At 40.9% G+C, this 26,246-nt stretch overlaps 2 protein-coding genes across 6 annotated transcripts in view; one reads left to right on the top strand and one right to left on the bottom strand.

Annotated features, from left to right (window-relative positions):
- Positions 1-14,223, top strand: part of ITGA7 (integrin subunit alpha 7) — a 165,492-nt gene extending 151,269 nt beyond the window's left edge. For 3 of the 4 annotated variants that reach the window (XM_063426236.1, XM_063426210.1, XM_063426219.1), the window contains 4 exons: positions 2,583-2,696; positions 2,781-2,879; positions 6,711-6,836; positions 10,496-14,223. In XM_063426236.1, the coding sequence (XP_063282306.1) occupies positions 2,583-2,696; positions 2,781-2,879; positions 6,711-6,836; positions 10,496-10,669 (513 nt within the window). In that variant the 3' untranslated portion in view covers positions 10,670-14,223. Of the gene's footprint in view, positions 1-2,582; positions 2,697-2,780; positions 2,880-6,710; positions 6,837-9,056; positions 9,174-10,495 lie in introns of all 4 variants that reach the window. The other variant, XM_063426227.1, reaches the window with a different exon arrangement.
- A 4,965-nt stretch (positions 14,224-19,188) lies between these two features.
- Positions 19,189-25,326, bottom strand: LOC134595895 (protein S100-B-like). 2 transcript variants are annotated; one of them, XM_063444737.1, is made up of 4 exons: positions 25,207-25,288; positions 24,062-24,164; positions 22,560-22,695; positions 19,189-19,537 (listed from the first exon to the last, which is right to left on the bottom strand). In XM_063444737.1, exons 1-4 carry the CDS (start codon positions 25,211-25,213, stop codon positions 19,397-19,399), a joined length of 387 nt encoding a protein of 128 aa, XP_063300807.1. In that variant the 5' UTR covers positions 25,214-25,288; the 3' UTR covers positions 19,189-19,396. The 2 variants fall into 2 exon arrangements, with proteins under 2 accessions (XP_063300807.1, XP_063300808.1); XM_063444738.1 differs by lacking the exon at positions 24,062-24,164 and having other exon boundaries at positions 19,190-19,537; positions 25,207-25,326.
- Between the last annotated feature and the right edge of the window lie 920 nt (positions 25,327-26,246).

The following is a 26,246-nucleotide window of genomic DNA, read 5'->3' as shown; positions in this document are numbered from 1 at the left end:
CTGATGAGATGAGCTGCCTTGGGCTAAAAATGGTGACCCTATGTAGGAGGAACAGTCCCTATTCTGCTCTGTGTCAGTGTGTATCAGGGTCTCTGAGGACAGGTGTCAATCCATATCTGCCAAGTGACCCTATGTAGGGGGAACAGTCCCTATTCTGCTCTGTGTCAGTGTGTATCAGGGTCCCTGAGGACAGGTGTCAATCCATATCTGCCAAGTGACCCTATCTAGGGGGAACAGTCCCTATTCTGCTCTGTGTCAGTGTGTATCAGGGTCCCTGAGGACAGGTGTCAATCCATATCTGCCAAGTGACCCTATGTAGGGGGAACAGTCCCTATTCTGCTCTGTGTCAGTGTGTATCAGGGTCTCTGAGGACAGGTGTCAATCCATATATGCCAAGTGACCCTATGTAGGGGGAACAGTCCCTATTCTGCTCTGTGTCAGTGTGTATCAGGGTCTCTGAGGACAGGTGTCAATCCATATCTGCCAAGTGACCCTATGTAGGAGGAACAGTCCTTATTCTGCTCTGTGTCAGTGTGTATTAGGGTCCCTGAGGACAGGTGTCAATCCATATCTGCCAAGTGATCCTATGTAGGGGGAACAGTCCCTATTCTGCTCTGTGTCAGTGTGTATCAGGGTCTCTGAGGACAGGTGTCAATCCATATCTGCCAAGTGACCCTATGTAGGAGGAACAGTCCCTATTCTGCTCTGTGTCAGTGTGTATTAGGGTCCCTGAGGACAGGTGTCAATCCATATCTGCCAAGTGATCCTATGTAGGGGGAACAGTCCTTATTCTGCTCTGTGTCAGTGTGTATCAGGGTCTCTGAGGACAGGTGTCAATCCATATCTGCCAAGTGACCCTATGTAGGGGGAACAGTCCCTATTCTGCTCTGTGTCAGTGTGTATCAGGGTCCCTGAGGACAGGTGTCATTCCATATCTGCCAAGTGACCCTATCTAGGGGGAACAGTCCCTATTCTGCTCTGTGTCAGTGTGTATCAGGGTCCCTGAGGACAGGTGTCAATCCATATCTGCCAAGTGACCCTATGTAGGGGGAACAGTCCCTATTCTGCTCTGTGTCAGTGTGTATCAGGGTCTCTGAGGACAGGTGTCAATCCATATATGCCAAGTGACCCTATGTAGGGGGAACAGTCCCTATTCTGCTCTGTGTCAGTGTGTATCAGGGTCCCTGAGGACAGGTGTCAATCCATATCTGCCAAGTGACCCTATGTAGGGGGAACAGTCCCTATTCTGCTCTGTGTCAGTGTGTATCAGGGTCTCTGAGGACAGGTGTCAATCCATATCTGCCAAGTGACCCTATGTAGGGGGAACAGTCCCTATTCTGCTCTGTGTCAGTGTGTATCAGGGATCCTTAGGATAGGTGTCAATCCATATCTGCCAAGTGACGCTATGTAGGGGGGACAGTCCCTATTCTGCTCTGTGTCAGTGTGTATCAGGGTCCCTGAGGACAGGTGTCAATCCATATGTCAAGGTGTCAATCCATATGTCAAGGTGTCAATATGTCATATGTCAGGTGTCAATCCATATCCATTGTGATTTTAGGAATGTTAGGTGATTTATGCCCTTTATGGATTAAAACCAGACTCTGCATCAACTGTGTAATTTTCCAAGGGAGTTTTGCCATGGATCCCCTTCCGGCATGCCACAGTCCAGGTGTTAGTCCCCTTGAAACAACTTTTCCATCACTATTGTGGCCAGAAAGAGTCCCTATGGGTTTTAAAATTCGCCTGCCCATTGAAGTCTATGGCGGTTCGCCCGGTTCGCCGGTTCACGAACGTTTGCGGAAGTTCGCGTTCGCCGTTCGCGAACTGAAAATTTTATGTTCGCGACATCACTATCTCCTGCCAGAACAATGCATGAATTCAGGAACGTCTCAGCAGATTTGGATAAGAAACAAATATAGGGTTATTCACTACACAAAGCTTTGCTGGGAATTCACCAGGGAATTTTTAACTTTTAGCTAAAATAGCCGAATTTGAACATGTCACTATTTCATTTCTTTATGTACTTCATTTTGCAATCTGAAATTCACTGGTTTATTCCCGACAGTTCCCAGTTCAATGGATAACCCTGCAATACATTCAACCAAATGGATATTCCAAAACATGCAAGAACATACACAGCCATATAAGAAGAAGAGCACCACAAAATAATTATTCTAAACAATTATATTGAAATGGAACTAAACTGACATACAAATTATGCAAAGTGTAAAATATATGATATGACTTCTCCAGTGTAGTCACAGTGGCTAGAATGACAAAGGAAAAAGGCAAGCAGTCCTGTCATATCATTGATAATGTTATTATCAAGGTTGGTGATCTAGAACTGGCATGAAATTTGGCATTTTGGCCGTATGATTAGTTATGATATAAGACCATCTGAGTAAACAAAGAAATAGCAGTAGTGTAATTTTGACTGTATGAATTTGTATAATATAAATCCAGCTGTATCTCACAGTGGGCTGAGAGGGGGGGGGGGGTTGTATAATGTGTGTTATTATTTACCATCACCATAAAATGTTCTGCCAGTTGTTACTTCTTTCCTTGTGCTGGTTCTTCTTCAGGACTGTGCTAGAGGAACTGCCAACTGCATTGTGTTTCAATGCCCTCTATACAGTATAGAACAGCAGATGGTGCTAAAGGTCCAAGGGCGGCTTTGGAACAGCACTTTATTAGAGGTGAGATCCTTGTGAACAAATTAATGGTTGGTATAAGCGTCTTAGTGAACCTCTTCTAATTCTTCCACATCCTTCCCTCTGCAGGAATATTCTACTGTCAGTTCATTGGAGGTTATAATCAGAGCGAATATTACTGTGAAGTCCACTCTGGAGCACCTGGTGCTGAGACATGCTACTACCCAGGTGCCATATTCCTCCTTTCACTTCTATATCTGGTTACCTTCCATTTACTGTACTACTTTATGATTGATCTCAATAGTAGACAACCAACCTCTTCCACTCCATATTTTGTTGGCTACACTGCTCATAATACTGTGTTGGCTAAAAGGCAGACATGCCACCATGGGCGATATGGTCTACGGAATTTGGATTGACTGAGGTGGTCTACCTGCAGCGCCGGCGCGTCCTATAGTCCGATTAGGCAGCCGCCTAGGGCGCTTCTTAAAGTGGGCACAGGCTACTGGTTTGGGCTACCCCCCTCTATGTGGGACACATTCTGTATTGCGTGCCAGAGGTCATGGCACCGGGCGCTAGAGAGCACTAACATAGGGGCAAACTTGCGCCGGGTGCCATCAACCTCAGCACGCAAAGAGCACTGAGAGCCGCCCTCCCCTACATACCTTATTTCCAGGCAGTGCACGGGCGCATTGCACGATCGCTCTCACCCCTTTTCCTGTACTCGGGGTCAAGTGTGCGGGAGGATCGTAGGGGCAGAGCTCAAAGTGCATGAAAGCAGCCAAGCCTGGACTGGGACCCACGAAGAGCTAACATTAAATGAAGGTAAGAGGGGGACTTCATGGTGTGTGTGTCAGCCTGTTTCAGTCAGTGTGTTTGTGTGTGCTTGGGTCAGTGTGTGTGTGTATCTGTTTGGACTAGTATGTGTGTGTGTGTCTGCTTGGGTCAGTGTGTGTGTGTATCAGTGTGTGTGTGTGTCTGCTTGGGTCAGTTTGTGTGTCTTCTTGGGTCTGTGTGTGTGTGTCTGCATGAGTCAGTGTGTGTCTGCTTGAGTCAGTGTGTGTGTCTGTCTGGATCAGTGTGTGTGTGTGTCTGGATCAGTGTGTGTATGTCTGCTTGGGTCAGTGTGTGTGTGCGTATCAGTGTGTGTGCATCTGCTTGGGTCAGTTTGTGTGTCTTCTTGGGTCTGTGTGTGCTTGGGTCAGTGTGTGTGTGTCTGCTTGAGTCAGTGTGTGTCAGCTTGAGTCAGTGTGTGTCTGTCTGGATCAGTGTGTTTGTGTCTGGATCAGTGTGTGTGTTTGTTTGCTTGGGTCAGTGTGTGTGTGTGTGTGTGTGTCTGGATCAGTGTGTGTGTGTGTCTGTCTGGATCAGTGTGTGTGTGTCTGTCTGTCTGGATCAGTGTGTGTGTGAGTGTGTCTGCTTGGGTCAGTGTGTGTGTGTCTGGATCAGTGTGTGTATCTGCTTGGATATGTGTATATCTGTATCAGTGTGTGTCTGTATCAGTGTGTGTGTGTCTGCTTGGGTCTCTGTGTGTCTGCTTGAGTCTGGATCAGTGTGTGTGTTTGTTTGGATCAGTGTGTGTGTGTCTGGATCAGTGTGTGTGTGTCTGCTTCGGTCAGTGTGTGTGTCTGCTTTGGTCTCTGTGTGGGCATGTCTGCTTTGGTCTGTGTGTGTGTGTGTGTTTGCCTGGGTCAGTGTGTGTGTGCATCAGTTAGTGTGTGTGTGTGTGTGTGTGTGTGTGTGTCTGTGTATGCTTGGGCCAGTGTGTGTATGTCAGTCTACATAAGTCAGTGTATTTCTGCTTGAGTCAGTGTGTGTGTGCATGTGTGTCACTCTGCGTGAGTCAGTGAATTTATGTTGGTCACTGATTGTGATTGTGTGGACCATTGAGTGTGAATGAGTGTGAGTCTGTGTGTGTGTATATGTAAACATGGCATTGTAGCGGTGGTGTCTCTAGTGGTTGTCAGTGTGACAGCTACTAGAGTCTTGTTTAGCCCTTTAAGGTAAGGTAATGTTTTATCTTGTGGGGTTAAACCTGCAGGACCACTGTGGAATGAATGGGGTGGCAAATTATTATTTTTTGCCGTGGGCGGCAAAAATCCCTGCACCGGCCCTGTCTACCTGTGATATGGTATAGTATCAGCAGCCTTTTACAGCTGTTTATATTTTCCCATTTCTGTTGTGTCATTTTTGTTTTGTGTGTCTGCAGATAGCTCATCAAGTAGTAACCTGCCCTTTATTTTTGTTGACTTTTAAAGGTAACATACGATTTCGTTTGCATAGCACATAATCTCATAGCCCTGATTTTTTTGCAGCAAGTGTACTCATGTACTGCACCACTTCATAGTTGTAGTTTTGAATTTTCACCGTGAGACTCTTAAAAAGTAATCCCTCAGACCAGCTCCCGCAGCCATTGATTTAGAAGCAACATTTCTACCTTTTTTTTTTTTGGCAAAAAACCTGCCGGCTACGGTGGCCCTCGCCGGGCAGAGAGCCCTGGACCCAGGGTGAGGCTGGCCACACAGGCTACAGTCCCCTGGAGGGGAAGCCCACCTGGCTTTACCGCGGCCTACTCCGGAGGCGAGCGGGGTGGACGGACGCTGCCCTGCCGCGTACCGTTGGACGCTCGGAGTCAGACCGGCGGGGATACCCGCTCCGTACCCCCCCCCCCCTCTGGACCGGGGGGGTGATCCCGGTCCTCCTCATGAGGTTTACTCAGCCCAAACAGAGGCGCGACGGGCGATAGGAGAAAGCAGCACCTTACCAAACATGGCGGACGCCGCATGGTCTCCACGATCCAGTGCTGACCTCGACCACATCCTCTTCAGGCTAGACCAGCACTTCACTAATTACTGGCAGCAACCGCAACGGATGATGCGCTGTCCTGCCTTTCCATCAACGGGTACCCACTGCATTCCGCAACGTTCCCCTCCACCAGCAGGGATAACCCTAACATGGCGGCGGATCAAGCACCGCTCCTCCACGACACGCAAAGCGGCACCACGGAAGCCACTTAAAGGGCGCCAAACCCGCTCACAACCGCAGCCCGGGATAAAGAAGGGGACCCCACAAGCGAACACAGAAGCGACCTACCTGCCTGCAATTGCGGGCATTGCCCTGCTGAGTGACTATACGAAATGGGACTGAATGATACCCCCGGCTTGCATAGCCTAAAAAAGCGAATCCAGGACTGAGCAGTGAGCAAGGCCCTCTGCCGCACGCAGTAACGACCTGCCTACATGGTGGTGCTGGTGCTTATAAATTTATATACCGGTACACTGCTGTTCTTTATGGCAAAAATGTATGCTTAAATGTATGCTTATGTCTAAAGCACTATATAAAAGATGCACTGTATCGTCGCTAGGCAGCATTAATCATATGCCGTACTTTGATCTCTCATGCCTTAGCATGGCTTACCCTCCCTACGTTTACCCCCCTGCTAGCAATTTTTAATACTTGCAAAGCGCAGGGCTGTTAGGTTTGACCAATTTAGTGCAGTACAAATGATTGTTAATTAGAGAACGCAAAGCCATACAGCTTCCGCCTTAAACATAATCCCAAATGCTATATGCACGTCTAGCCTAATCTTCACTATTACACACTACTAGGGAATCATAGACTGCTGCTTGATATCTAATAGCCTCTCTGACCGCTATGCTGCAGCATACTTCTCCTATTACTTAAACGTACCTATTGTGCAAATACTTAAAGCATGTATCCAGTAAAAAGCGAACAGACTATAGTACCTGCTGGTAGCCTTCTCTATGTTCCTATATACTCGTCTGCATAACTATGTGTACGTATATTCTGTATGCGATCCTCATATCACTAGCATGTTACCTTTATTATTATAATCAGTGTAAATCTACGTAACCAAGCTTGTCTAAAATATAAAACTGTGCCTGTTACTTCTCTACCCCGCATGTTAAGCGAGGAATGACCTGAGGACTGCTTTCGGGGCACCTCAGTATTACATGTACCACTCTTATGCACTGAAAAAATAAAGAATTTAAAAAAAAAAAAAAAAAAGTAATCCCTCCTCCTTTGTTTTTGCTGTAGATTCCAGTGACGTTGTATTCAGAGCTTGGAGTGGCTGCACATGGGGGAATTCCTTGGTGGATTATTCTCATTGCAGTACTGGCTGGAATATTGCTTCTCTTACTCCTCGTGTGTATCTTGTGGAAGGTAGGTCCTTGTTTATTTTTGCCTGTATAAGTTAATAAAATTAAGCAAATAATTTCTGGGATTTTTTATTTGGATACGATACTTTGTCCAATTTTCTTTAAAGCCACTGTGGACGTAACAGTCAACATCACATGAACTACAGCTCACAGAATATGTTATGTGCCCATAAGGTACTGCTGTGCAAGGGATTAAAGGACAACTGCAGAACTGGTATTGAAAGTTAAGGAAGAATCACAGTTTTCTGAGTCACCTCCTGGTCAATCTTCAAATTGAAATGTATTGTTTTATTTATTTAGAAACGTTAATTTAAAGGAACATTAGAGGGTCACAAACACAATCATGTGTACCTGACCCTATAGTGTTAAAAAGCATGGAAGCCCACCTTTCCCCCCTTTAATAACTAGAAAACTCACCTCATTTACTATGTCGCGCAGGTCTGCCAGCACTGACTCTGCCCCCGATCCCCCTTCTTGGCTTACATCATCAGAATTCATGAACTCAGCCAATCACAGTGCTTTCCCATAGAATAGCATTGTATTGACTGAGATCTTCAATTCTGATAATCAATGCATCTCTCTGGGGAAAGTTCAACGTCTCCATGCAGAGCGTAGAGACGCTGAATGTTAGTGCTGGACATTGTGCAGCACTGACCTAGGAAGCATCTCTAGTGGCCTTCTGAGGAGTGGGCACTAGAAGTGTTCCTAGGCTGTAATGTAAACACTTTACAGCAGAAAGCCTGCAGGGACAGGTTATCGACACCAGAACAACTACAATAAGCTGTAGTTGTTCTGGTGACTACAGTGTCCCTTTATTGTTTGTGCACATATTTAAAAGGAACACTCCACTGCCCAAATACAAAATAAATCATAATCACTGTTTAGTAGATATACCCCCAAACTTGCATGCATTTAATTACATTTTATCATTGGAGTTATATATGAAAACAGTTTGCAAAAACTGCAAATCTCTTGTCTGCTGATTTTGTAAGCCCTCCTGTTAAAATCCCACCCAGACTTTCTGTGGCTGTTCAATCACAGACTTCCCAATGCAGCTCAATGAAAGGTTATTGCAAGGCAGGTGCCTTGGGGAATTGCTGACTCTTGAGTTCAGTGCAAATAAGCTGACAAGACAAGGAATCAACAGGACCTGTTTTCTGTCTGAAAACCTAAGGGGGTGTGACTATTATAATTTACAAAAGTGCCAATTTCTATCGAAATTTGCATTTTTTGCCAAATGGAAAAAATAGGACACACTTCACATATAAAGCTTTTCAGAAAGCTAAAGTGCTTTAGAGGTCTGGAATGTGTGTCCCTTTAATGTATTTTCTATATAGTTTCTTTAAAATGTGTCTGATATTGATGGCACACTTGAATTAGAAAGGGACACTCAGTTCCACAATTTCTGGGGCAACCAGACTCGTAGTACAGAAGAGTATACAGATCACCCTTTCAGAGATACATTTTCAAATCCTGAATGACCTATTTCAAGCCGAAACATCACTCTACTAGATCTGAAAATCAACTTTTAAAAGGTTACCAAGTTGCTCTTCTATTTAAGGGCATAATATAATCAAATTGTAAAATAAACAGTTCAGTAAATAAAACTATCAATATTTATTACTACATAATAAGCACTCGGGTAATACACTGATATATCCACCTTGCTTACAGTTCTGATACATTCCACTTTTGTTTCATGCTTATTCCTTTGTAGAAACTAGTTACCTATAAATCCTTATGAGGATGACAGTAAAAGCAAGAACCTGTTTGCAGCCTAAATGCTGAATATGTTCTTCTATGCTCTCCTAAAGGTTATGTTCTCCTGCCAAGGCTTAATCTAAAAATGATTTGATTTCCTTAGTGTTGGCATTCAATCCATTCTATTTTGAGAGCCATTTTTGTTTCTTTATGTCCTATTCTCAAATTGATTTCCATAATGCATATTTTGTCAAACATGTTGATGGACCAAGTTATTTTCCTCTAGATTGTATATTTAACAACCAATAAGTTCTGACAATTCTGCTTACTCTATAATCATTTAAAGTTTCCAGCTCCTTGATTTTTAATTTGTTAAAGGTACACACTCCTCACATTCACACTGTGTCCAATTGTTCCCAATGCAAAATGGTACATTTTTCCTCCATTTCCCAGAAGCATTCAAGCTTCCCATGATACTTCACATTCACTTCATTTCATCCCTTGTTCCAATCATTGCTTCCAGTGTGGTTTCTTCAAGAGAAGCACTGCAGAGTCCAAGTATACTACCAACTACTACCGGGCACAGCTGGGAGTGCAGCCCTCTGAGGCTGACAGGCAGGCAGAGGAGGAGGCCTAGCTGGTAACACCCAGCACGCGTGTTTTATGAGTTCTTTACATGTTACCATGTGTCCTCTATTCTAACGTTGACTTGTTGTGGTGGCAATTAACCCAATGTTGTTGTGGTTTTATGTGATTGATTATTTTGCATGGTGAGAAATGGCTGATTTTTCATTTTATTTTCCCAGATATTCCAAATGGCCTATTACAATACTTTTAAACTAATATAATGCAAATGTTATGGAGTAATATAAGGCAGACATTATAAGGCAGTTTTTGCGCACACTGGTCTTTATCCACTACCAATTCTGTTCCAGTGACGATATCAATAAAGCTTTGTCCTCACAGGCGCAAGAAATGTGGGAAAATCTTTAGAGAAATAATATTGCCCAGATTTGCTGATATTATATGAATCCCTGTTGGTGCTGTCCAGTGGTTTAATGGGGATTACCATAGACTTAGAAAAGTAATGTAATTTAGGAATACTGAGGATATTCTTAAAGGCAATGTGGGTTATGTATAAAAAGTGTCACCTTTTAGGTATTTTTCTGGTGCTTTTCGCATTGGTGTCTATTTATTCCATTATATGTGGCAAAATATTCCATACTACTTCTATTATTCACCTGCTCAGTTTTGGTTCACAGATGTGTTGCAATCAGTGTATTAAACAAAAAAAGGTGTACAGTTGCTCCTTTTTTTCCCCACCATTTTTTGTTCCACCGCTGTCTTAGTGGTGGTTTATTGTGACAATTAAGACACTTTCACACAATTCCTTTTCTTTGAGTGTATAAAAAAATACAAAAGAAAATAGACCATACACACAAAACTGATGTAAAAACAAAGGCAATATTTTTTATACATGACCCCATTGTATTGGCCATAAAAAAGCCCTATAACTAAACAGTCCTACATTAAAGGCAGTTTATGTATAATGTATATGCTATGTCAAATCACAGAAACTAGAAATCCAATTGGACCGGAAAGGAAGCATCGCACTCATTGCCTTTAGTACTCTTGTTTAAGAATGTTGCAACTTTGACTTGAAGCTGTTGTAGAGGTGTATCTCTACAACATACACCTATTCTATACTGTCTGTCAGAACATTTATTGTTAAACATAACACAACAGGTTTAACCCCTTAAGGACCAAACTTCTGGAATAAAAGGGAATCATGACGTGTCACACATGTCATGTGTCTTTAAGGGGTTAATGGTCTGTTCCATAATATTTGGGTTTAGCTTCATAACTCAGAGATAGTCAGATTAACTCAAGTTGTGTTTGTTCCTTTATTTTTTTTTCTCTTTTATTCTAACTTGCACATCTTGTCTCATTCTTTTTTTACAGTGTGGTTTCTTCAAAAGAAAACGTTATCAGGATGAGAAATTGCCGCAGTACCATGCTGTGAAGATCCCAAAAGAAGAGAGACCAATGGTGCGAGAAGAGAAGACAGGGACCATTAAAAAGAAGGATTGGGTGACAAACTGGAGTGAGGATGGCTCTTTGAACAGCTCTAGCTAAGGTCCTCTGCTCTTTCCTCCTGCAAACTCATCTTCTAAGCTGTCCCTGTGGCTGGAAGGCTGGTCCCTTTGGTTTTGGGCTGTATCTATTGTTTTATTTCCTGTTGTTTTGTATATGAAGATGTTAAAGAATTTTGAGACATTTTAGCCTAAGATTTGATCTGCTGTTTATCCCCGTCGGTTCCAAAAGGTACCTCTGTGGCATCAGCACCTTGCAGGGCTTGGATCACATTTGGAAAAGATAACATTTGAGACAGTTTTGCTTTTTAATTGACTTTAAACAATACTGAAGACAGTCTGCAAGGGGAAAAAAACATTTTTGAGGATCTTTATACAGAACAGATAAATGATTTCTTCGCTATCTGAGATATGCATATTGTTGCAGCACTGGTAGCATTGACTACAAATCCAAGGTGACAGATAAACAGTGCTAGAGATTAATGATAGAAAGAACTGGAGCCAAGTATCACACTGTGTTCATTCTATTTTATAAGAACTTTAAATAATATTATGCATATGTTTTTAATAATGTCAAAATTGCCTTAATAGCTCATTTTCCAGCTTTTGCAGCATGTTTATTATGTTCATTTAAATATGAATGGTTCGATAATTTCAATGTGTAACAAAGAAGGGCCAGTCCACCTATTTCTCCAAGATAACGTGAACACACAGCCAGGCCATCTGTTGTAATTGAGAATGCTTTTAAGCTGGTTAGAACTGTGCTAAGAGAACTTTGGAATGTCTTATACTGTTTGAATTGTTGTCACGTCCGCAGGAATGACATCATTGTGACTGTATTGAACTATTAAGTGATATCAAAATGATAGAAAGCTGAATAATAATGTACTGATAAACGATGAACATAGATGCTGGCAACTGAGGAACTCACTGTCTGGTAGCTATATCCAAGCATCTTTGTCTCAGTGCTAGATGCCAAACTATGATGACCCAACCTTTTTTATTTGCAAGTATTTTAAAAACGATTACATTATATAATAATAGTTCCAATTAACCACAAAGCTTACAGCAGGTGCTAAATAATATAGTCTCTTTGTCTGTTGTATATACACACATTTGTCAATTTCTCACAATTTCACACTCGCACTGTCAACCCAACAACCACCATGAGGATCTTGTGGAACCAAAGGTGTCACAAGGCTAGAACCACAGGTAAAGTTACCACTGTATTAGTCATGTCCTACAAAACTCAGATGGGAAAAAATAAGACCTATGTGACCTCCAAAATAAAGCTTTATTTATGTTTTTCTTGTAATCTGTATAATGGTACACAAAGCAAGATAGCCAGGCACCTTTTACACGCACTCAGTAGAAATGACAGTCTTGGTTATCTGTAGTTTTTATTGAACTGTCATTTTGTCTGTGTTTTTCCAGATATAAAGGCAAATTATGGTTTTATTTTATAGTTTTAACAAACTTTAAATCTTAACTCTCTAAGAAAAGTTATGCAGATTTGTGATTTATTATTTGTGGTGCAAAGTTCTCTATTGTAGGAAACCCGTGGAATGCCCCTGCTGATGGCTCTACTTTTGAGATTTTAACTCAGAATTGATATTGCTGAAGCCATTTATATTGGCTTGAATTAAAAGGCTCTAAATCGTACATTTAAGACTTAAAGGCTTAATCCAACCTTCTTGACCATTTCTGCTTTTAAAAGCGGCCTTGGTGCAAGCAATCTGTCTGTGCAGCGTTTCTACTTGGAACATTGTCTATACACTGCTCCGGGTCCAGTTGCACCTCCGGCACACATGACTCTGTGCTTAATGCGAGTTCTGTGCAAAATGACCTTCGTCTTCAGTATTCACTACGTGATAGCATTGGATGTAATCACTTTCTTCATTTGCAGAAAGCACTTCAAGCATTCCTGCAAGTAGAAGCAACTAAATGTGGACAATAAAATGTGTCCCCTCCCTCAGCTCTCCACGCTTCCCTACTTGAGCTTTCATTTGTCTGTGTTTTTGTTTTATTTTTTTGGTTTCCCGCCTCCCCAATGAGAGCACTACCAGACCTCCCTGATTTACTACCTAATCTGTATATTTTCCTTTATTCCCTCTTTATTTGTCCACCCCTTTTCTTTTGCATACTCCCTCCCTCCCCATCTCATTTCAGACTGCTGCCTTGAAGGTTGTGTATGGATTCATGAGGTGGGCAGGCAGTAGCCATTTGTCCAACCCCTAGTCTACAGTGCATGCATGGTATAGTGTTCAAAGCTTCTTATAGGGAAGCATTGGATTCAAGGCTTCCTTATAGAATAATCTGATTGGCACATTTACATGCGCAAAAACTCCAACAGTGCTTCTCATTGAAAAGCATTTGATTGGACCAAGGAATGGAAAATGATAATGTGGCGAAAGAAGACAAAGAACTTGGTCCAGTACTGGATTCAAGGTAAGTTTCAGACCACGTTTCCATGTTCTACAGCAGAATAAAGTAGGGGGACCCAGATAACAATGACAGGTTATGACATTAAGAGCAAAATAATTACAGGCTAAAGTAAGGTAACCCCTTAACATTACGGTGCCTTGTTATTGCAATGCATGTCACCTGCACCTACTTCTTTGATTTCATCACTATAAATGCTATCAGTTTGTGTATATCATTGTTTACAGCATATGGGAAGGTAAGATGTGAAATGGAATTATTAGGGCTAGGAAGAAGTAACCTTCACTAGATAGGTATTAGGTTCTTATAATAAAAGTACAGCTGAAATATAATTGGATGCTTAGCGGCATACTGATAGACCGGACAGCAATATTACACAAGTGGTTTCCTTTGATAATTAGAACGTAACAATTTTACTGATAGATTTTCTTTATATTTCTTGAGACTTCACGCTTACCTTTTAGGTTTGGAAATGCTTTTGAGACACATTTTTTCACAAAAGATTTTTCGTAATTAAGATTATTTTCTAACCTTAGTATGCAAGTAACGGTCACTAGCCGTCACAATATGTAAAGTTTGTACATTCTCACGTTAGCCATTAGTTTATGGTAGCCAAGCTCACATATAATGACATTCTGTTAAGATGCCTGATCCAAGTATGGAGGAACATGCAATACTGTTATTTATTCATCTTCTCTGTGTTCAATCCATTGCAGCTAAGGATTTGAAACAACTTGTTTATTGCAATTAATAGCTGTGGTATTTCCTACTTCAGAGACAACCACTAATATTTTCCTAGGGGTCAGAATGGCAGCACAAACCATATTTATAGACTGTTTACCAGTGAGCAAACCACGAATCATGAAATCAAAGGGATGCTCACTTTGATATTGCATTTGCCTTTTATTTTGCCTCTCTTGGAGCTTACTGAACAACAACAAAAAACAGTCCATATGTTGTTTATTTCTTTGTGGTTCCTTAAATTTAATTTTATCTAATTCCAATTTGTGTATGTTATAAGCAGAGTATTAACGCCACTACACTGGATTTGATCTTTTAACTACGTTATTTGACGGCTAATAATTTGTGTGTCATGCTGACAATATGGCTTACGCAAAAACAAATGGTTATATAAATAAATATATTTATAAAATAGTGTTGTTCTTCAATCGCCTATTAGTTGTGTTCAAGTAATTCTCATTTTCACAGATAAATAGAGGAGCAAATGTTAGCTATAGGTATGTACTGGTAGAATGCATAATTAATGTTTTATAATAGCCAAAGTATTTAATGGCATTTCAGTGCAGAGTACCGGTAGACATTTTTGAAAAAATTAAATATTTAATATTTACCATCCTGAAACAGTTTCAAAGACTAAAGATTCCAATGCCTTAGCGGCCTAATTACAATAACATCGGAGCTCAATAAAGTCCATGTTTTGAGTGATATATCTTTTTCCTGCCTATTGTGTATTAAGTAGCTTCAAAATAATATTTTTTTATATTAAAAATTTTAAAAAGAAGGGCATGCTGGTACCATGACAAGGATTGCAGTGGTTATGGTGCTTAAAGTGTCCCGTTACATACACACCGTAAAATATTCTATATTTTGGAAATGTCTCTTACATACATTTCATACTGAGGTGTGGTTGGTCTTGAGTGACATGAACAGATGACAATAAGCAGGGCTGGCCTTAGGCCTTTAGGCGCCCTGTGCGAAAAATCTTCACAGTGCCCCACCCTGTCATCCATGTATGATGTAATTTTTGTGTTGTCTGTGTATGTGATAGGTGTGATGACTGTGTGGGATATGTATGCTATGTGTTGGCTGTGTGTGATATCTGTAATGGGTGTATTAACTGTGTGTGATATGCGTGTATTGGTTGTATGTGATATTTGTGCTGGGTTTATTGGCTGTGTGTGATGGGTATTTAATTCAGATAAAAATATGCATTTAGGCATGTGTGTGAATGCAGGTGTATATTTTTGCAGAGCTATGTGCACACAGTCCCACAGTCAGATGCACACAGTTATACATATACACTGTCAAAGACACCACATGCACATATTCGCAGGCAGATAGCCACATACACAAGATCAGGCAGAAACACACAGGTACAGGCAGTAACACACATACACAGTTAAGGGTAGATAAACACACTCGCACACAATTACAGGCAGACAGCCACACACACTCACAGGCAGACAGCATACAGTCTTACACACATACAGTCTTACACATACATACTTACATGCAGCCAGTCACACACACACGCAGCCGTACACACACACACACACACACAGGCAGACAGTCATACACACATACACAGGCAGACAGCCACACACAGACAGCCACACACACACAGGCAGACAGTCACACACACACAGAGGCAGATGGCCATACACATACAGGAAGACATCCACACACACAGGCAAGCAGTCAAACACATTGGCAGACAGTCACACACAGGCAAATAGTCACACACACACACAGAAGCAGACAGTCAGACACAGAGGCAGGCAGTCACACACAAACACACACAGGCAGACGGCCATACACACACACAGAGGGAGGTGGCCATACACACACACACAGAGGCAGACAGCCATACACACACACCGAGGCAGGCAGTCACACACAGAGGCAGACAGCCACACACAGAGGCAGGCAGTCACACACACACACAGGCAGACAGCGACACAAACACACACAGGCAGGCGGCCATACACAAACAGGCAGAAGGCCATACACACACAGAGGCAGGCAGCCATACACACACAGGCAGACGGCCACACAAACACAGAGGCAGACAGTCACACAGAGACAGACAGCCACACACACACACAGGCAGACAGCCACACACACACACACACACACACACACACACACAGGCAGACAGTCATACACACACAGACAGACTGTCAAACACACACACAGGGAGACAATCATACACACACAGCCAGACAGTCATACACACACACAGGCAGACAATCATACACACACAGGCAGACAGTCATACACACACATAGGCAGACAGTCATACAGTTACCTCTGTTCATTCTGAGGAGTGGAGGCAGTGCAGGAACTTTCTGCTTTCCCTGCAGCAGTTAACCAGCACTTTTAGCTCTGCCCCCGCCGTTAGTTTAGTTCCGCCTCTGCCGCACGGTAAGCTCCGCCCCGCCGCAGTTTTATTTTATTTTTTAAAATAATAATCCCGGCTGGCCATTTGTGAGCTGTGCGGCCGTATGGCGCCCCCTGCTCCATGGCGCCCTCATTCTAAGGTTATTGATACAAATTGGCTCATTATATATGTCACACATAGTGAGGGCACTACCCTTAGTGTTGCCACCTGGGTGGTATTTATTTGAGGCTGCCTGGCCTCTTGTCAGGTGAATATCTATGGGCCATCCTCTTTTCCATATATGGAGCATTTCCGGGGTGATTCCACTTCACTCAACATGGCCGCCGAGCTTCTATTCACTATGGGAGTGTATCTGACCTTCCAGAGATGGCCGCGTGTCAGGACCATATCACGGCTAATCATCACCTTTCAAACAGAGGACTTCTGACACCTTCTGAGGGACCTGATCCTATACCTACATATACACATCTGATTTATTTATCTGCTGTCATAGTTTAGAGCCAACTCATAAAGGCTCTAAATATTGTGAGTGTTCCAAGTTACTACTTTATTTGTGTTAAGATATATTACCCTATGTTGGTTTTTTATACCCACAGAACCTAGGGAACTTTTACTTAATGCAAGAATATCATCAACGTGTGCGCAATCACCATATCTCTATTTGTAGCTTCTGTATGTAAGTGTTATTCAGTGACTATACACTTTGGTGATTTTTGTATGGTGCACTGGGTTTACCTGTGATATTTCACTTATTTTTAGCGCCACCTTTTTCTCTGTTTTTTTTAAATTAAATTAGTTAAGGTAATGCTCACTTTGGTCTCTCTGTAACACTGCATATTCCCTTTCTTCTACACTCACTACATCCAAATTTTCTCTGTCTCAGACTGTATACCAGGAGCTTCTGCCTGCTAGTAAGAAGGTAAGCAAACATGTGAGTGCTAGGGGACAGTCCTTAGAAAGCATGGAACTAGCGCATCATTAGACGCATTTATGCCAAGCTCAGGATGCTGTTGGCCAGCATGCATGATTGACAGGCAGCCTGACATGCATTCATGCCAGGCTAGCCTTCCAATTCTTTGGGCAGAAACACCTTTTTGGGCATGTTCGTCCCGTTCGGGAGTTCTGGTTACATGATGCGCGTCAATGGCCCACCATTTTACACTGCCCATTGACTCCCTGCTGCACTGGACACTGCTGTTAGGAGGTATGGATTTACTTAAAGGACCACTATAGTGCCAGGAAAACATACTTGTTTTCCTGGCACTATAGTGCCCTGAGGGTGCCCCCACCCTCAGGGCCCCCCTCCCGCCAGGCTGTAGGGGGTGGAAGGGGTTAAATTTACCTATTTTTCCAGCGCCGGGCGGGGGACTCTCCTCCTCCTACTTGTCGTCATCATCGGTTGAATGCGCATGTGCACGAGCCGCGCGCGCATTCAGCCAGTCCATAGGAAAGCATTCTCAATCACAGTGAGAATCGCAGAAGCTGTCAATGAGACAGCCACTAGAGGCTGGATTAACCCTATTATAAACATAGCAGTTTATCTGAAACTGCTATGTTTATAGAAGAAAGGGTTAATCCTAGCTGGACCTGGCACCCAGACCACTTCATTAAGCTGAAGTGGTCTGGGTGCCTATAGTGGTCATTTAAAAAATGAAACCATGGATTAGAGAGAGATTAGTATATTTTAAGAGAATCTAAGTTTTCTTATAGCTGCATCCTAGGAGTTTCTCTCTGGCAACATCTCTACCAAATAGATAACATTTGAGAGGTATTTTGGTCGATAAGATTCTGTACTTAGGCCTCTCATAATTGTCAGCACCAGGCCCACTGGGCTCTTAATCTGGCCCTGAGTGAGGGATGTTGCTATTCACGTCAAGACTATTGTGTGTTTTTGAACGAATAAGGAAAACAAAAGGGAATGTTTTTTTAAATCGTTTTATACTAAGATGATGTGTACTGGCTCTTATGCTTAGTATATTGTGTAATGTGATTGTATTATGGAGTTTCTCACCTATTTGTTCAGTTTGACATCCATAAAAGCCTTTTAATAGAACAAATGTCATACTTGTTATCTCCAGCATAAAAAACAGGGCTGTCTTAACAGCATTATTGGCCCCTGGGAAAAGCAGTGCACTGGGGCCCGGCTTACACAATCACTCACTATCGATAAAATGAAGCTTATCTCCAACAAAATCAGCATTTAAACATTAAAAAACATGCCGTACAGCAGAGATTAATCCACGTAAACATGTGGACAATATAACATGAGCCATGAAGTTGAAAAAACAAAATAAATAAAAATGGTACTCAGTTGGTAAATTATACAGATGGAGATGGCACCGTACGAAAGTACTATGAATTACTGGTATTTATTATTAATCAAGTGTTCAACAAAAACATTTACAACTTTTTTTTGCAGATAATTGCTTTATAATTGGCTTAAATTGTTTGTCAGGATGTAAATATTAAGGTTATTAATCCACCTGAATAATTTAATAAAGAGGGTTTGAAGGTTCTGAATAAATCTCCTGGAATAATATATTGAAAAGTTGGCGAGCTTATCGGACCCCTATGATTGTGAGGCCCCCAGGCTACTATCCATGAGTTAAGAAACACTAGCAGCCATAACAGTACTAAAATTATGTCTTGCTGACTCAGTATTAAATAATTAGATATATCCTTTTTCCAGAAGGCGAGTTAAATCTGCAAAAACAAAGGAATCTAAATCAACGAAAAACACTCTTACATCATTTTCTGGACAGCATGGGGGAATAATTTGAGTATTGTATTGAGTTGTTTACTTGTAGTTCTTTGTAATCAGTTTTGGCTTTAAGAATTCATTTGAGAAAATGAAAAAGAAAAGATTTTTGTAAACATTCTTGCTACCTTATTTCTGGTTACATTTAAATATTTTACGGAAGGTTAGAATCCATGGTTGTAAATATTGCATTCAATCCATTAGCACTTCTGTTCACATGCAAATTACTGTCTGCCTCGTAGTACATCCAGAGTGCCACTGATTGGCAATGGTATGAAGGTCTCCAATTTGCCAAGCCATATCAACATATATGTATCGCAAGCAGTACTCAGGCCATTTGTTTGTGATAAATCGGTATTCCATGCCATTTCATGCTGTGTATAGAGTATCTTCTCTATAAAACCAAATTTTCTGATCCTATAGGCCCACTACCCTTCATGGAATGAGGTATGACAAGCCGAGGTGACCATAGCGATTAATGCAGAAAATTCACTGAAGTCTATCTCACAGTCATGGTTAGCATCCAGATCTGAAAAGATGAAGTCCAGTGTCTTGGTGTCTTGGATTTGCTGTGAATAGAATTAAAATCAAGAATAAATGAGTGTTTTTTTTCCTAATTAACAGTGGATGACTGTTGCTAAGGAAACAGGGGTTGTCTTAGAAGCAGTAGGTGACATCGTTCAAGGACTCCATACTAGCTCATTGAATAGAGCTCCAAGTGCAGTTTCTCAAAGCTCTGCATGAGGACACCCAGCATCAGCTTTTTCTCCATAGGAAAGCTTTGATTCATTAGTGCCCGCTTGTCACGGGACATCAGAGGGGGCAGAGCGTCGACCCAGCATCGAGGGACATCAGTGCTGGATTCAGGTAAGTAAATAAAGGGTTTTTAACCCTTTATTTACCGGGGTGGGGCGCAAGGGAGGGAGTAGGGAGCGATAGTACCAGGAATACAGTATTGTATTCCTAGCACTATAGTATCCTCCACCGCTGCAGTAAATTAAAGGTTTAAAGCCCTTTATTTACTTATCTGATCCCAGCGCCAATGTCCCTCGACCAGCAGGCGCTAATGCACATGCGCGGCGAGTACTGTATGCATATTAGGCCTCCCTATAGGTAACCATTGATGCTTTCCTATGGGGATATAGCTGACGCTGGATGTCCAGCATCAGATACAGGGCCAAAAGTCCATTACCAGCCAGGAAGCGCCTCCAGTGGATTCCTGTCAGACAGTCACTGGAGGCAGACTTAGTGCTGCAATGTAAACACTGCAGTTTCTCTGGAACTGCATTGCAGCACTAAGTGCAATAGGGACACTACACCGAGACACCTTCATTGAGCTGAAGTAATTTTTTAACATAATTATGTAATTTGATTAATTAAAATTTGATTGACATGCCTGACAGCACAGGGAGAAAGTGCAGAGAATTTAATTCGCAAGCACTATGTTTGACCCTGTAACTCTCCAAGACACCATAAAACCTGTACATAGGGGGTACTGTTTTACTCGGGAGACTTCGCTGAACTCAAATATTAGTGTTTCAAACTGGTAAATTGTATTACAACGATGATATTTTAAGTAAAAGTGACGTTTTTTTGCATTTTTTACAAACAAGCGGCACTTTTATGGACTATATTATTGTTGTAATATGTTTTACTGTTTTAAAACACTAATATTTGTGTTTAGTGAAATCATCCGAGAATAACAGTACCCCCCATGTACAGGTTTTATGGTGTTTTGGAAAGTTAGAGAGTCACATATAAGGCTTGCATTTAATTTTTTTGACATTGAAATTTGCCAGATTAGTTATGTTGCCTTTGAGACCGTATGGTAGCCCAGGAATAAGAATTACCCCCATGATGGCATACCATTTTCAAAAGTAGACAACCCAAGGTATTGCAAATGGGGTATGTCCACTCATTTTTAGTAGCCACTTAGTCACAAACACTGGCCAAATATTAGTTTTTTGCTTTTTTCACACAAAAACAAATATGAACGCTAACTTTGGCCTTTTGGCTAACTTTGGCTACTAAAAAAGACTAAACATACCCCACGTTCAATACCTTGGGTTGTCTACTTTTTCAAATGGTATGCCATTATGGGGGTAATTCTCATTCCTGGGCTACCACACCGTCTCAAAGGTAACTTTACTAATCTGGCAAATTTCAATTTGAAAATGGAACGTTCTATATTTGACCCTGTTACTTTCCAAAACACCATAAAACCTGTTAATGGGGGGTACTGTTGTACTCGTGAGACATCGCTGATTACAAATATGTGCATTTTTTTGCAGTAAAACCTAACAGTATTATGACATTTACAGCTAAAATGTGAGGCGGAACTCCAAATTTTTTTAAAAAATTAAAATTTCTCACAGTTTTTTTAATTGTATTCATAATAAATTATGTTTCATATATAAATATTTTATATGAAATGAAAGCCCTGTTTCTCCTGAACAAAATTATATATAATAAGTGTGGGTGCATTTAATATGAAAGAGGTGAATTACGGTTGAACAGACATATAGCGCAAATTCCAGTTTTTGTTTACGTTTTGTTTTGATCGGAACGTGTACTATTGACTCCGTCCTGAAGGGGTTAAAAGTGTAAAGTTTGGGTGTAGTGTGTGTATGATTATGTCTGTGTGTGTCAGTATGTCTGTCTGTGTGTGTGTGTCAGTATGTCTGTGTGTTTCAGTATGTCTGTGTGTGTGTGTGTGTGTGTGTGTCAGTATGTCTGTGTCTGCCAGTATGTCTGTCTATGTGTGTGCAAGTCTGTCTGCATGTGTGTCAGTATTTCTGCCTGTGTGAGTCAGTATACCTGTAACAGGGTGTCTATATGTGTGTGTGTCTGTAAGTGTGTGCCAAATCAGCAAGTGTGTGTGCCTGTTTAGGTGACTGCCCCCTCCCCCTTCCCACCCCCACCCCCCCCCTCCCCTTCAATCACATGGGAAAGGTGTTTTTACTCTCTTCGTGTAATGGGCCACTTGACTGGATTTGCCCCCCCTGGGTGGGGGTAGGAGGGCTATTTTTTATAACTCTCCACTAGCACTCAGCAGATAAGTTACAGCAACAGAGCAGGCCATGGTGTATGATAATTTGTTTTACAGTTTGAGGTGTATGCTTATGGTGGAAGTGATGTGAACAAAATTGAAGTGAGAAAAGGGTTATTAAGAATAACAGTATGATCCTATTTGGATTCACGTTAGTGGCATGAGGTGTGTAGATGAAAACAAAACAGAAATAGTAAAAAAAAAAAAAAAAAAAAGTATATAATATTGGTGTGTGATATATATCTATTAGTAGGGAGAGAGGATATGTATTCTATAGGTTTAAGAGATTGGAAGGATGTGCTGATCAGTGTTTGCACCTGTCATTTCCCCTTACATATTACATTTCCATACTTCCTGATATCTTCTCTTCATTAACCCCTTCATCCTAAATCCCTGTGTTTTATTTTTCTAGCCGTTTCCTTTTACACATTTTATAAATCACTGGTGTGTCCAACTCTGGCCGTCTGTTTCATTTAAGTGTGAATTATGAGAGCTGTAGCATAACGACAGTCAGAGGGCCGTGACTAGGTGGGACTTCATACCTTGACAAATGTAGACATCTGTGAGTTTATCAGTTCTTTTAGATCTTTTTTCCTTAGTTTGCAGTGTACACCAGAATATGAATGAAATATCTTGATAATTTTCACCATGCAGCATTCTAACTCTGTCAGCTCCGGTCTGGGGATGAGAGAAACGATTGCTAGAATGTTGTGACATATTAAACAGTCTAAACATAAGCATGTAGCGGACCAGCATTACTAAAAGGGGGGAAAAGGAACACGCATTGGATCGTTTACATGTGATTATTTAAAAAGTACTAAAATCTCCACAAACCAGTATAAAGTATGAATGTCCTGAATGCACTCTAAAACTGAAACATTAAAAATTAATATTTAATATTTAAAAGGGAACAACCACTTCTCTGGATATTGCGCAATTGATTAAAATATTGAACATCACCTAGAACTTAAAGAGTCTGCCTGTCATATACTTCCTTTCTCCTATTGTTTCCTCTTTCCGAGTCTCTTCTTCTGTTCTTATATATTTTTCTTTAAAACATAAGACAAAGTAGAGACTACTTTGCATGAAATATTTGTCCCACGCCTGACGAAGGTAAGCTCCACTTCCTTTGTAGAACTAACAAAGGGTGAATTTGCCTTAAGCGTTGTCAAGATTGCCAAGTATCGGGAAAATACATAAGACAAAGTAGTATTGTGTGACATGGCAAACTGTCCTATTTTGTCAGGTAGGTATTCACTAAATAATCCGGCAGTGGAAACATTGCAGTTTCTATAACACTGCAATGTTTTCCATTACAGGGTTAAAACGAATGGGCCACTGCATTCAAACCACTTCATTGAGGTGAAGTGTTCTGGGTGCCTTCAGTAGTCCTTTCAGTATTGGTCAGAACTAATGGAAAAAGTTACGGATCGTCATGCTAGCTCTAATTCCTTCTCCTTTTTCATAGTTGCTTTCCCCTGCTAAATGCACGTTTTTACCCTTGCAATGTGTGCTGTCTGGCTGTATGTTGGAGACATATGTCTGTCTTTGCAATAAAGGGATAAAAGATCTGCACACAGAAGGAAAACATTTGCTAAATAAATTCCTGGCTGCTGATTAAAAAAAAAAAAAAATCATTTGGTCTATTAGACTGGGGAAGCTATGCGCTACTTCAGGTATAGGCAACCTTCGGCACTCCAGATATTGTGGACTACATCTCCCATAATGCTCTTACAAGGATAATGTTGGCAAAGCATCAGGGGAAATGTAGTCCACAACATCGGAGTGCCGAAAGGTTAATGTATCACGGTAAACAGGGTAGAATAAAGGTAGATGCACTGTATTCACAAGAGATGGTCATCCTCTGCCTTTCCAATGGATATCCGCTCATTCAACCTCTCTCAAAGGGTCCTTCACACATTCTCCACTGCTCTTTTAATATAAAAGCCACAATGCAAGGCAACATTGAACAGATCTGTTTTTTTTCATACAATTGCACTTTTTCCATGATGTACATCACAATAAAAGGTATTTGTTTTTCCACCTTAATCTCCGGTTTTCATTTTCACCTCTTCCACTCTCCTTTTCTCTATTCCGTAGGCATGTGCACCACATTTTATTGGGTAGGTTCCCCTGGAAGTTTTTTTCTTTTAATAAGAGGAAATACTTTTTGACTTATCAACAGAGACATTTCTTTTTATTAAAACAAATTACAGTATAACTGTACTGAGCTTTTATTGAACAATTATAAAGTGAAGCACAAATTGCATTTTTTTTTTTTAGGCACAACATTTTAATTTTCTGAAGTGATAACCAAATGTATTTAAATTTCAGTATTCTGATCTGTAAATTGATATCTCAGCCTGCGGGGAGGGGAGCGGGAGCAGGAGGGAGAACTTAGCTCTGCATTAGGGAGTGCCTGGGCACACCTCTTATTCTCTTCTCCATGACAGAATAAGTTTTAGGTTTAAAGAAGCTTTCAAGATGTTTTGCATTATCAGACTTATTCATTAAACTCCGACTTGTCCATATCATGTTATTTTACAACTAAATGTTAGCAATTGGATTTAAATTTGGTGCAATACACAGTTTAGTGAATAAACCTCTCTGTTATTTCTGAGCTAGATTCCCTTTAGCATTACACAATAATAGATGTATGTACAAGATAAGTTGCAAAGATAAGTTGCAGTCCTGCTCCCACCAGTTATTGTTTAAATCAAGTATTACAAGATGTGCCATCCTCTGATTCAGTGCTGGTGAACATGCTGGCATCCAGCAAGATACATTGTACAGTGGGTAAAGTGCTAGAGGTTCTGCCCAGCTTAAATCATTCACGTTGTCCAAAATAGGTTCTGTCCTGCTTATTGATTTTCACACCATTTTTTCAAAAAAGCCTCTGAATACATCTTAAATAATAATCTGTATTGTACATTCCACTGAAGGCACGTGCAGTTATTGTAGCACATAAGAGAACTGAGCCATACAGAAGCCTGGATTTTGAATTAGAAAAACATTGCAAGGTAAGATCCTTGCTCTGGTTATCTGACCTTCTGACTACAACTAGAATATTCTTGACTAGCCCATCGATGGATGCTATTTATCATTGATCAGTCTATTAGAAAAATGTCAATGTCCTGTATAGACATTATAAATACGATTAGTAGAAATTAATATAGATTCAAATATTACCCGTCATCCAAATGCGCAGTGCAAGAACCGTCTGATTTTGATGTGCTATCCATTTCAAATGTTCCTCAGTCTCTCTCCAAATGACTTTCTGCGCTATTTGCAATGTCCAACCTTCTCTCCTCTACGTCCATCAATAAATAACTACTCGTCTGCATTTCCTTGCTCCCATTATAAAAGCCACATGGGTATTCATGATCTTAATGGTGTCCTAATGCAAGAAATACATCACATAGCTTAAGAGCTTCTAAGAGATATAACAGTGCGCTTAATAACTCCATACGTTAATGGCATGTTCATATGATATTCTCTAATTGTTGTACGTGAATGCTTTTTTTGCAACATACCGTTTGCATTAAATTTTAGAGGAAATCAAACAAAAATATCCCCCTCTGCTGAATTACAGCTTTAACAGTATTTATTTTATTTTAACAATGGAAGGGTTCTAAATGAAAATAGCAACACTTCGTTTTACATGTTTGACTTTAATTGTTAGTATTTCATTTTCTATGTTCGTGCTACATCCTCTGATACAGCAATATATACAGCTACACCCTCTGATACAGCAACTGACAAATTTTATAAATTGTGACTATATTTTTCTCATTTATGTTTCCATTTTTATTTTGTCCTGCTCCCATTTTTGCACAATTGTTTTCAATAATGTTTACCCCTCTTTTCACTTTTTTGTTTTTTACTTATTTTCCTTCACTTTTTCTTTCTTCTATTTTTATAGTCATACATTCTTTTGGAACATACATATAATCACTGCAAAAGTATCCATTATATAAATCATCCCTATACAGCTTCATCAAATGGGCAAAATTCCTGTTAGCTCCTTTGTGGACAACGTGGCACATACCTCCATATCTGGAGGAACTGTCGAAAAGTTAATTTTTTGGGGGGTAGGAATTAAAGATCTTGTTCATGCTGGCTGTCCTGCTTAGGCCAACAGATTAGGCTCCCTGTTTTTGCCTAGTCTTCCATCCTAATGATGGGCTTCTGTGGAACTTGCCTGCAGTCTTTGCTCTTCTAACCCATCC

Source organism: Pelobates fuscus, chromosome 1, assembly GCF_036172605.1.
Source record: "Pelobates fuscus isolate aPelFus1 chromosome 1, aPelFus1.pri, whole genome shotgun sequence".
NCBI classification, from domain to species: Eukaryota; Metazoa; Chordata; class Amphibia; order Anura; family Pelobatidae; genus Pelobates; species Pelobates fuscus.
This window is presented reverse-complemented; position numbering and strand designations above follow the sequence as displayed.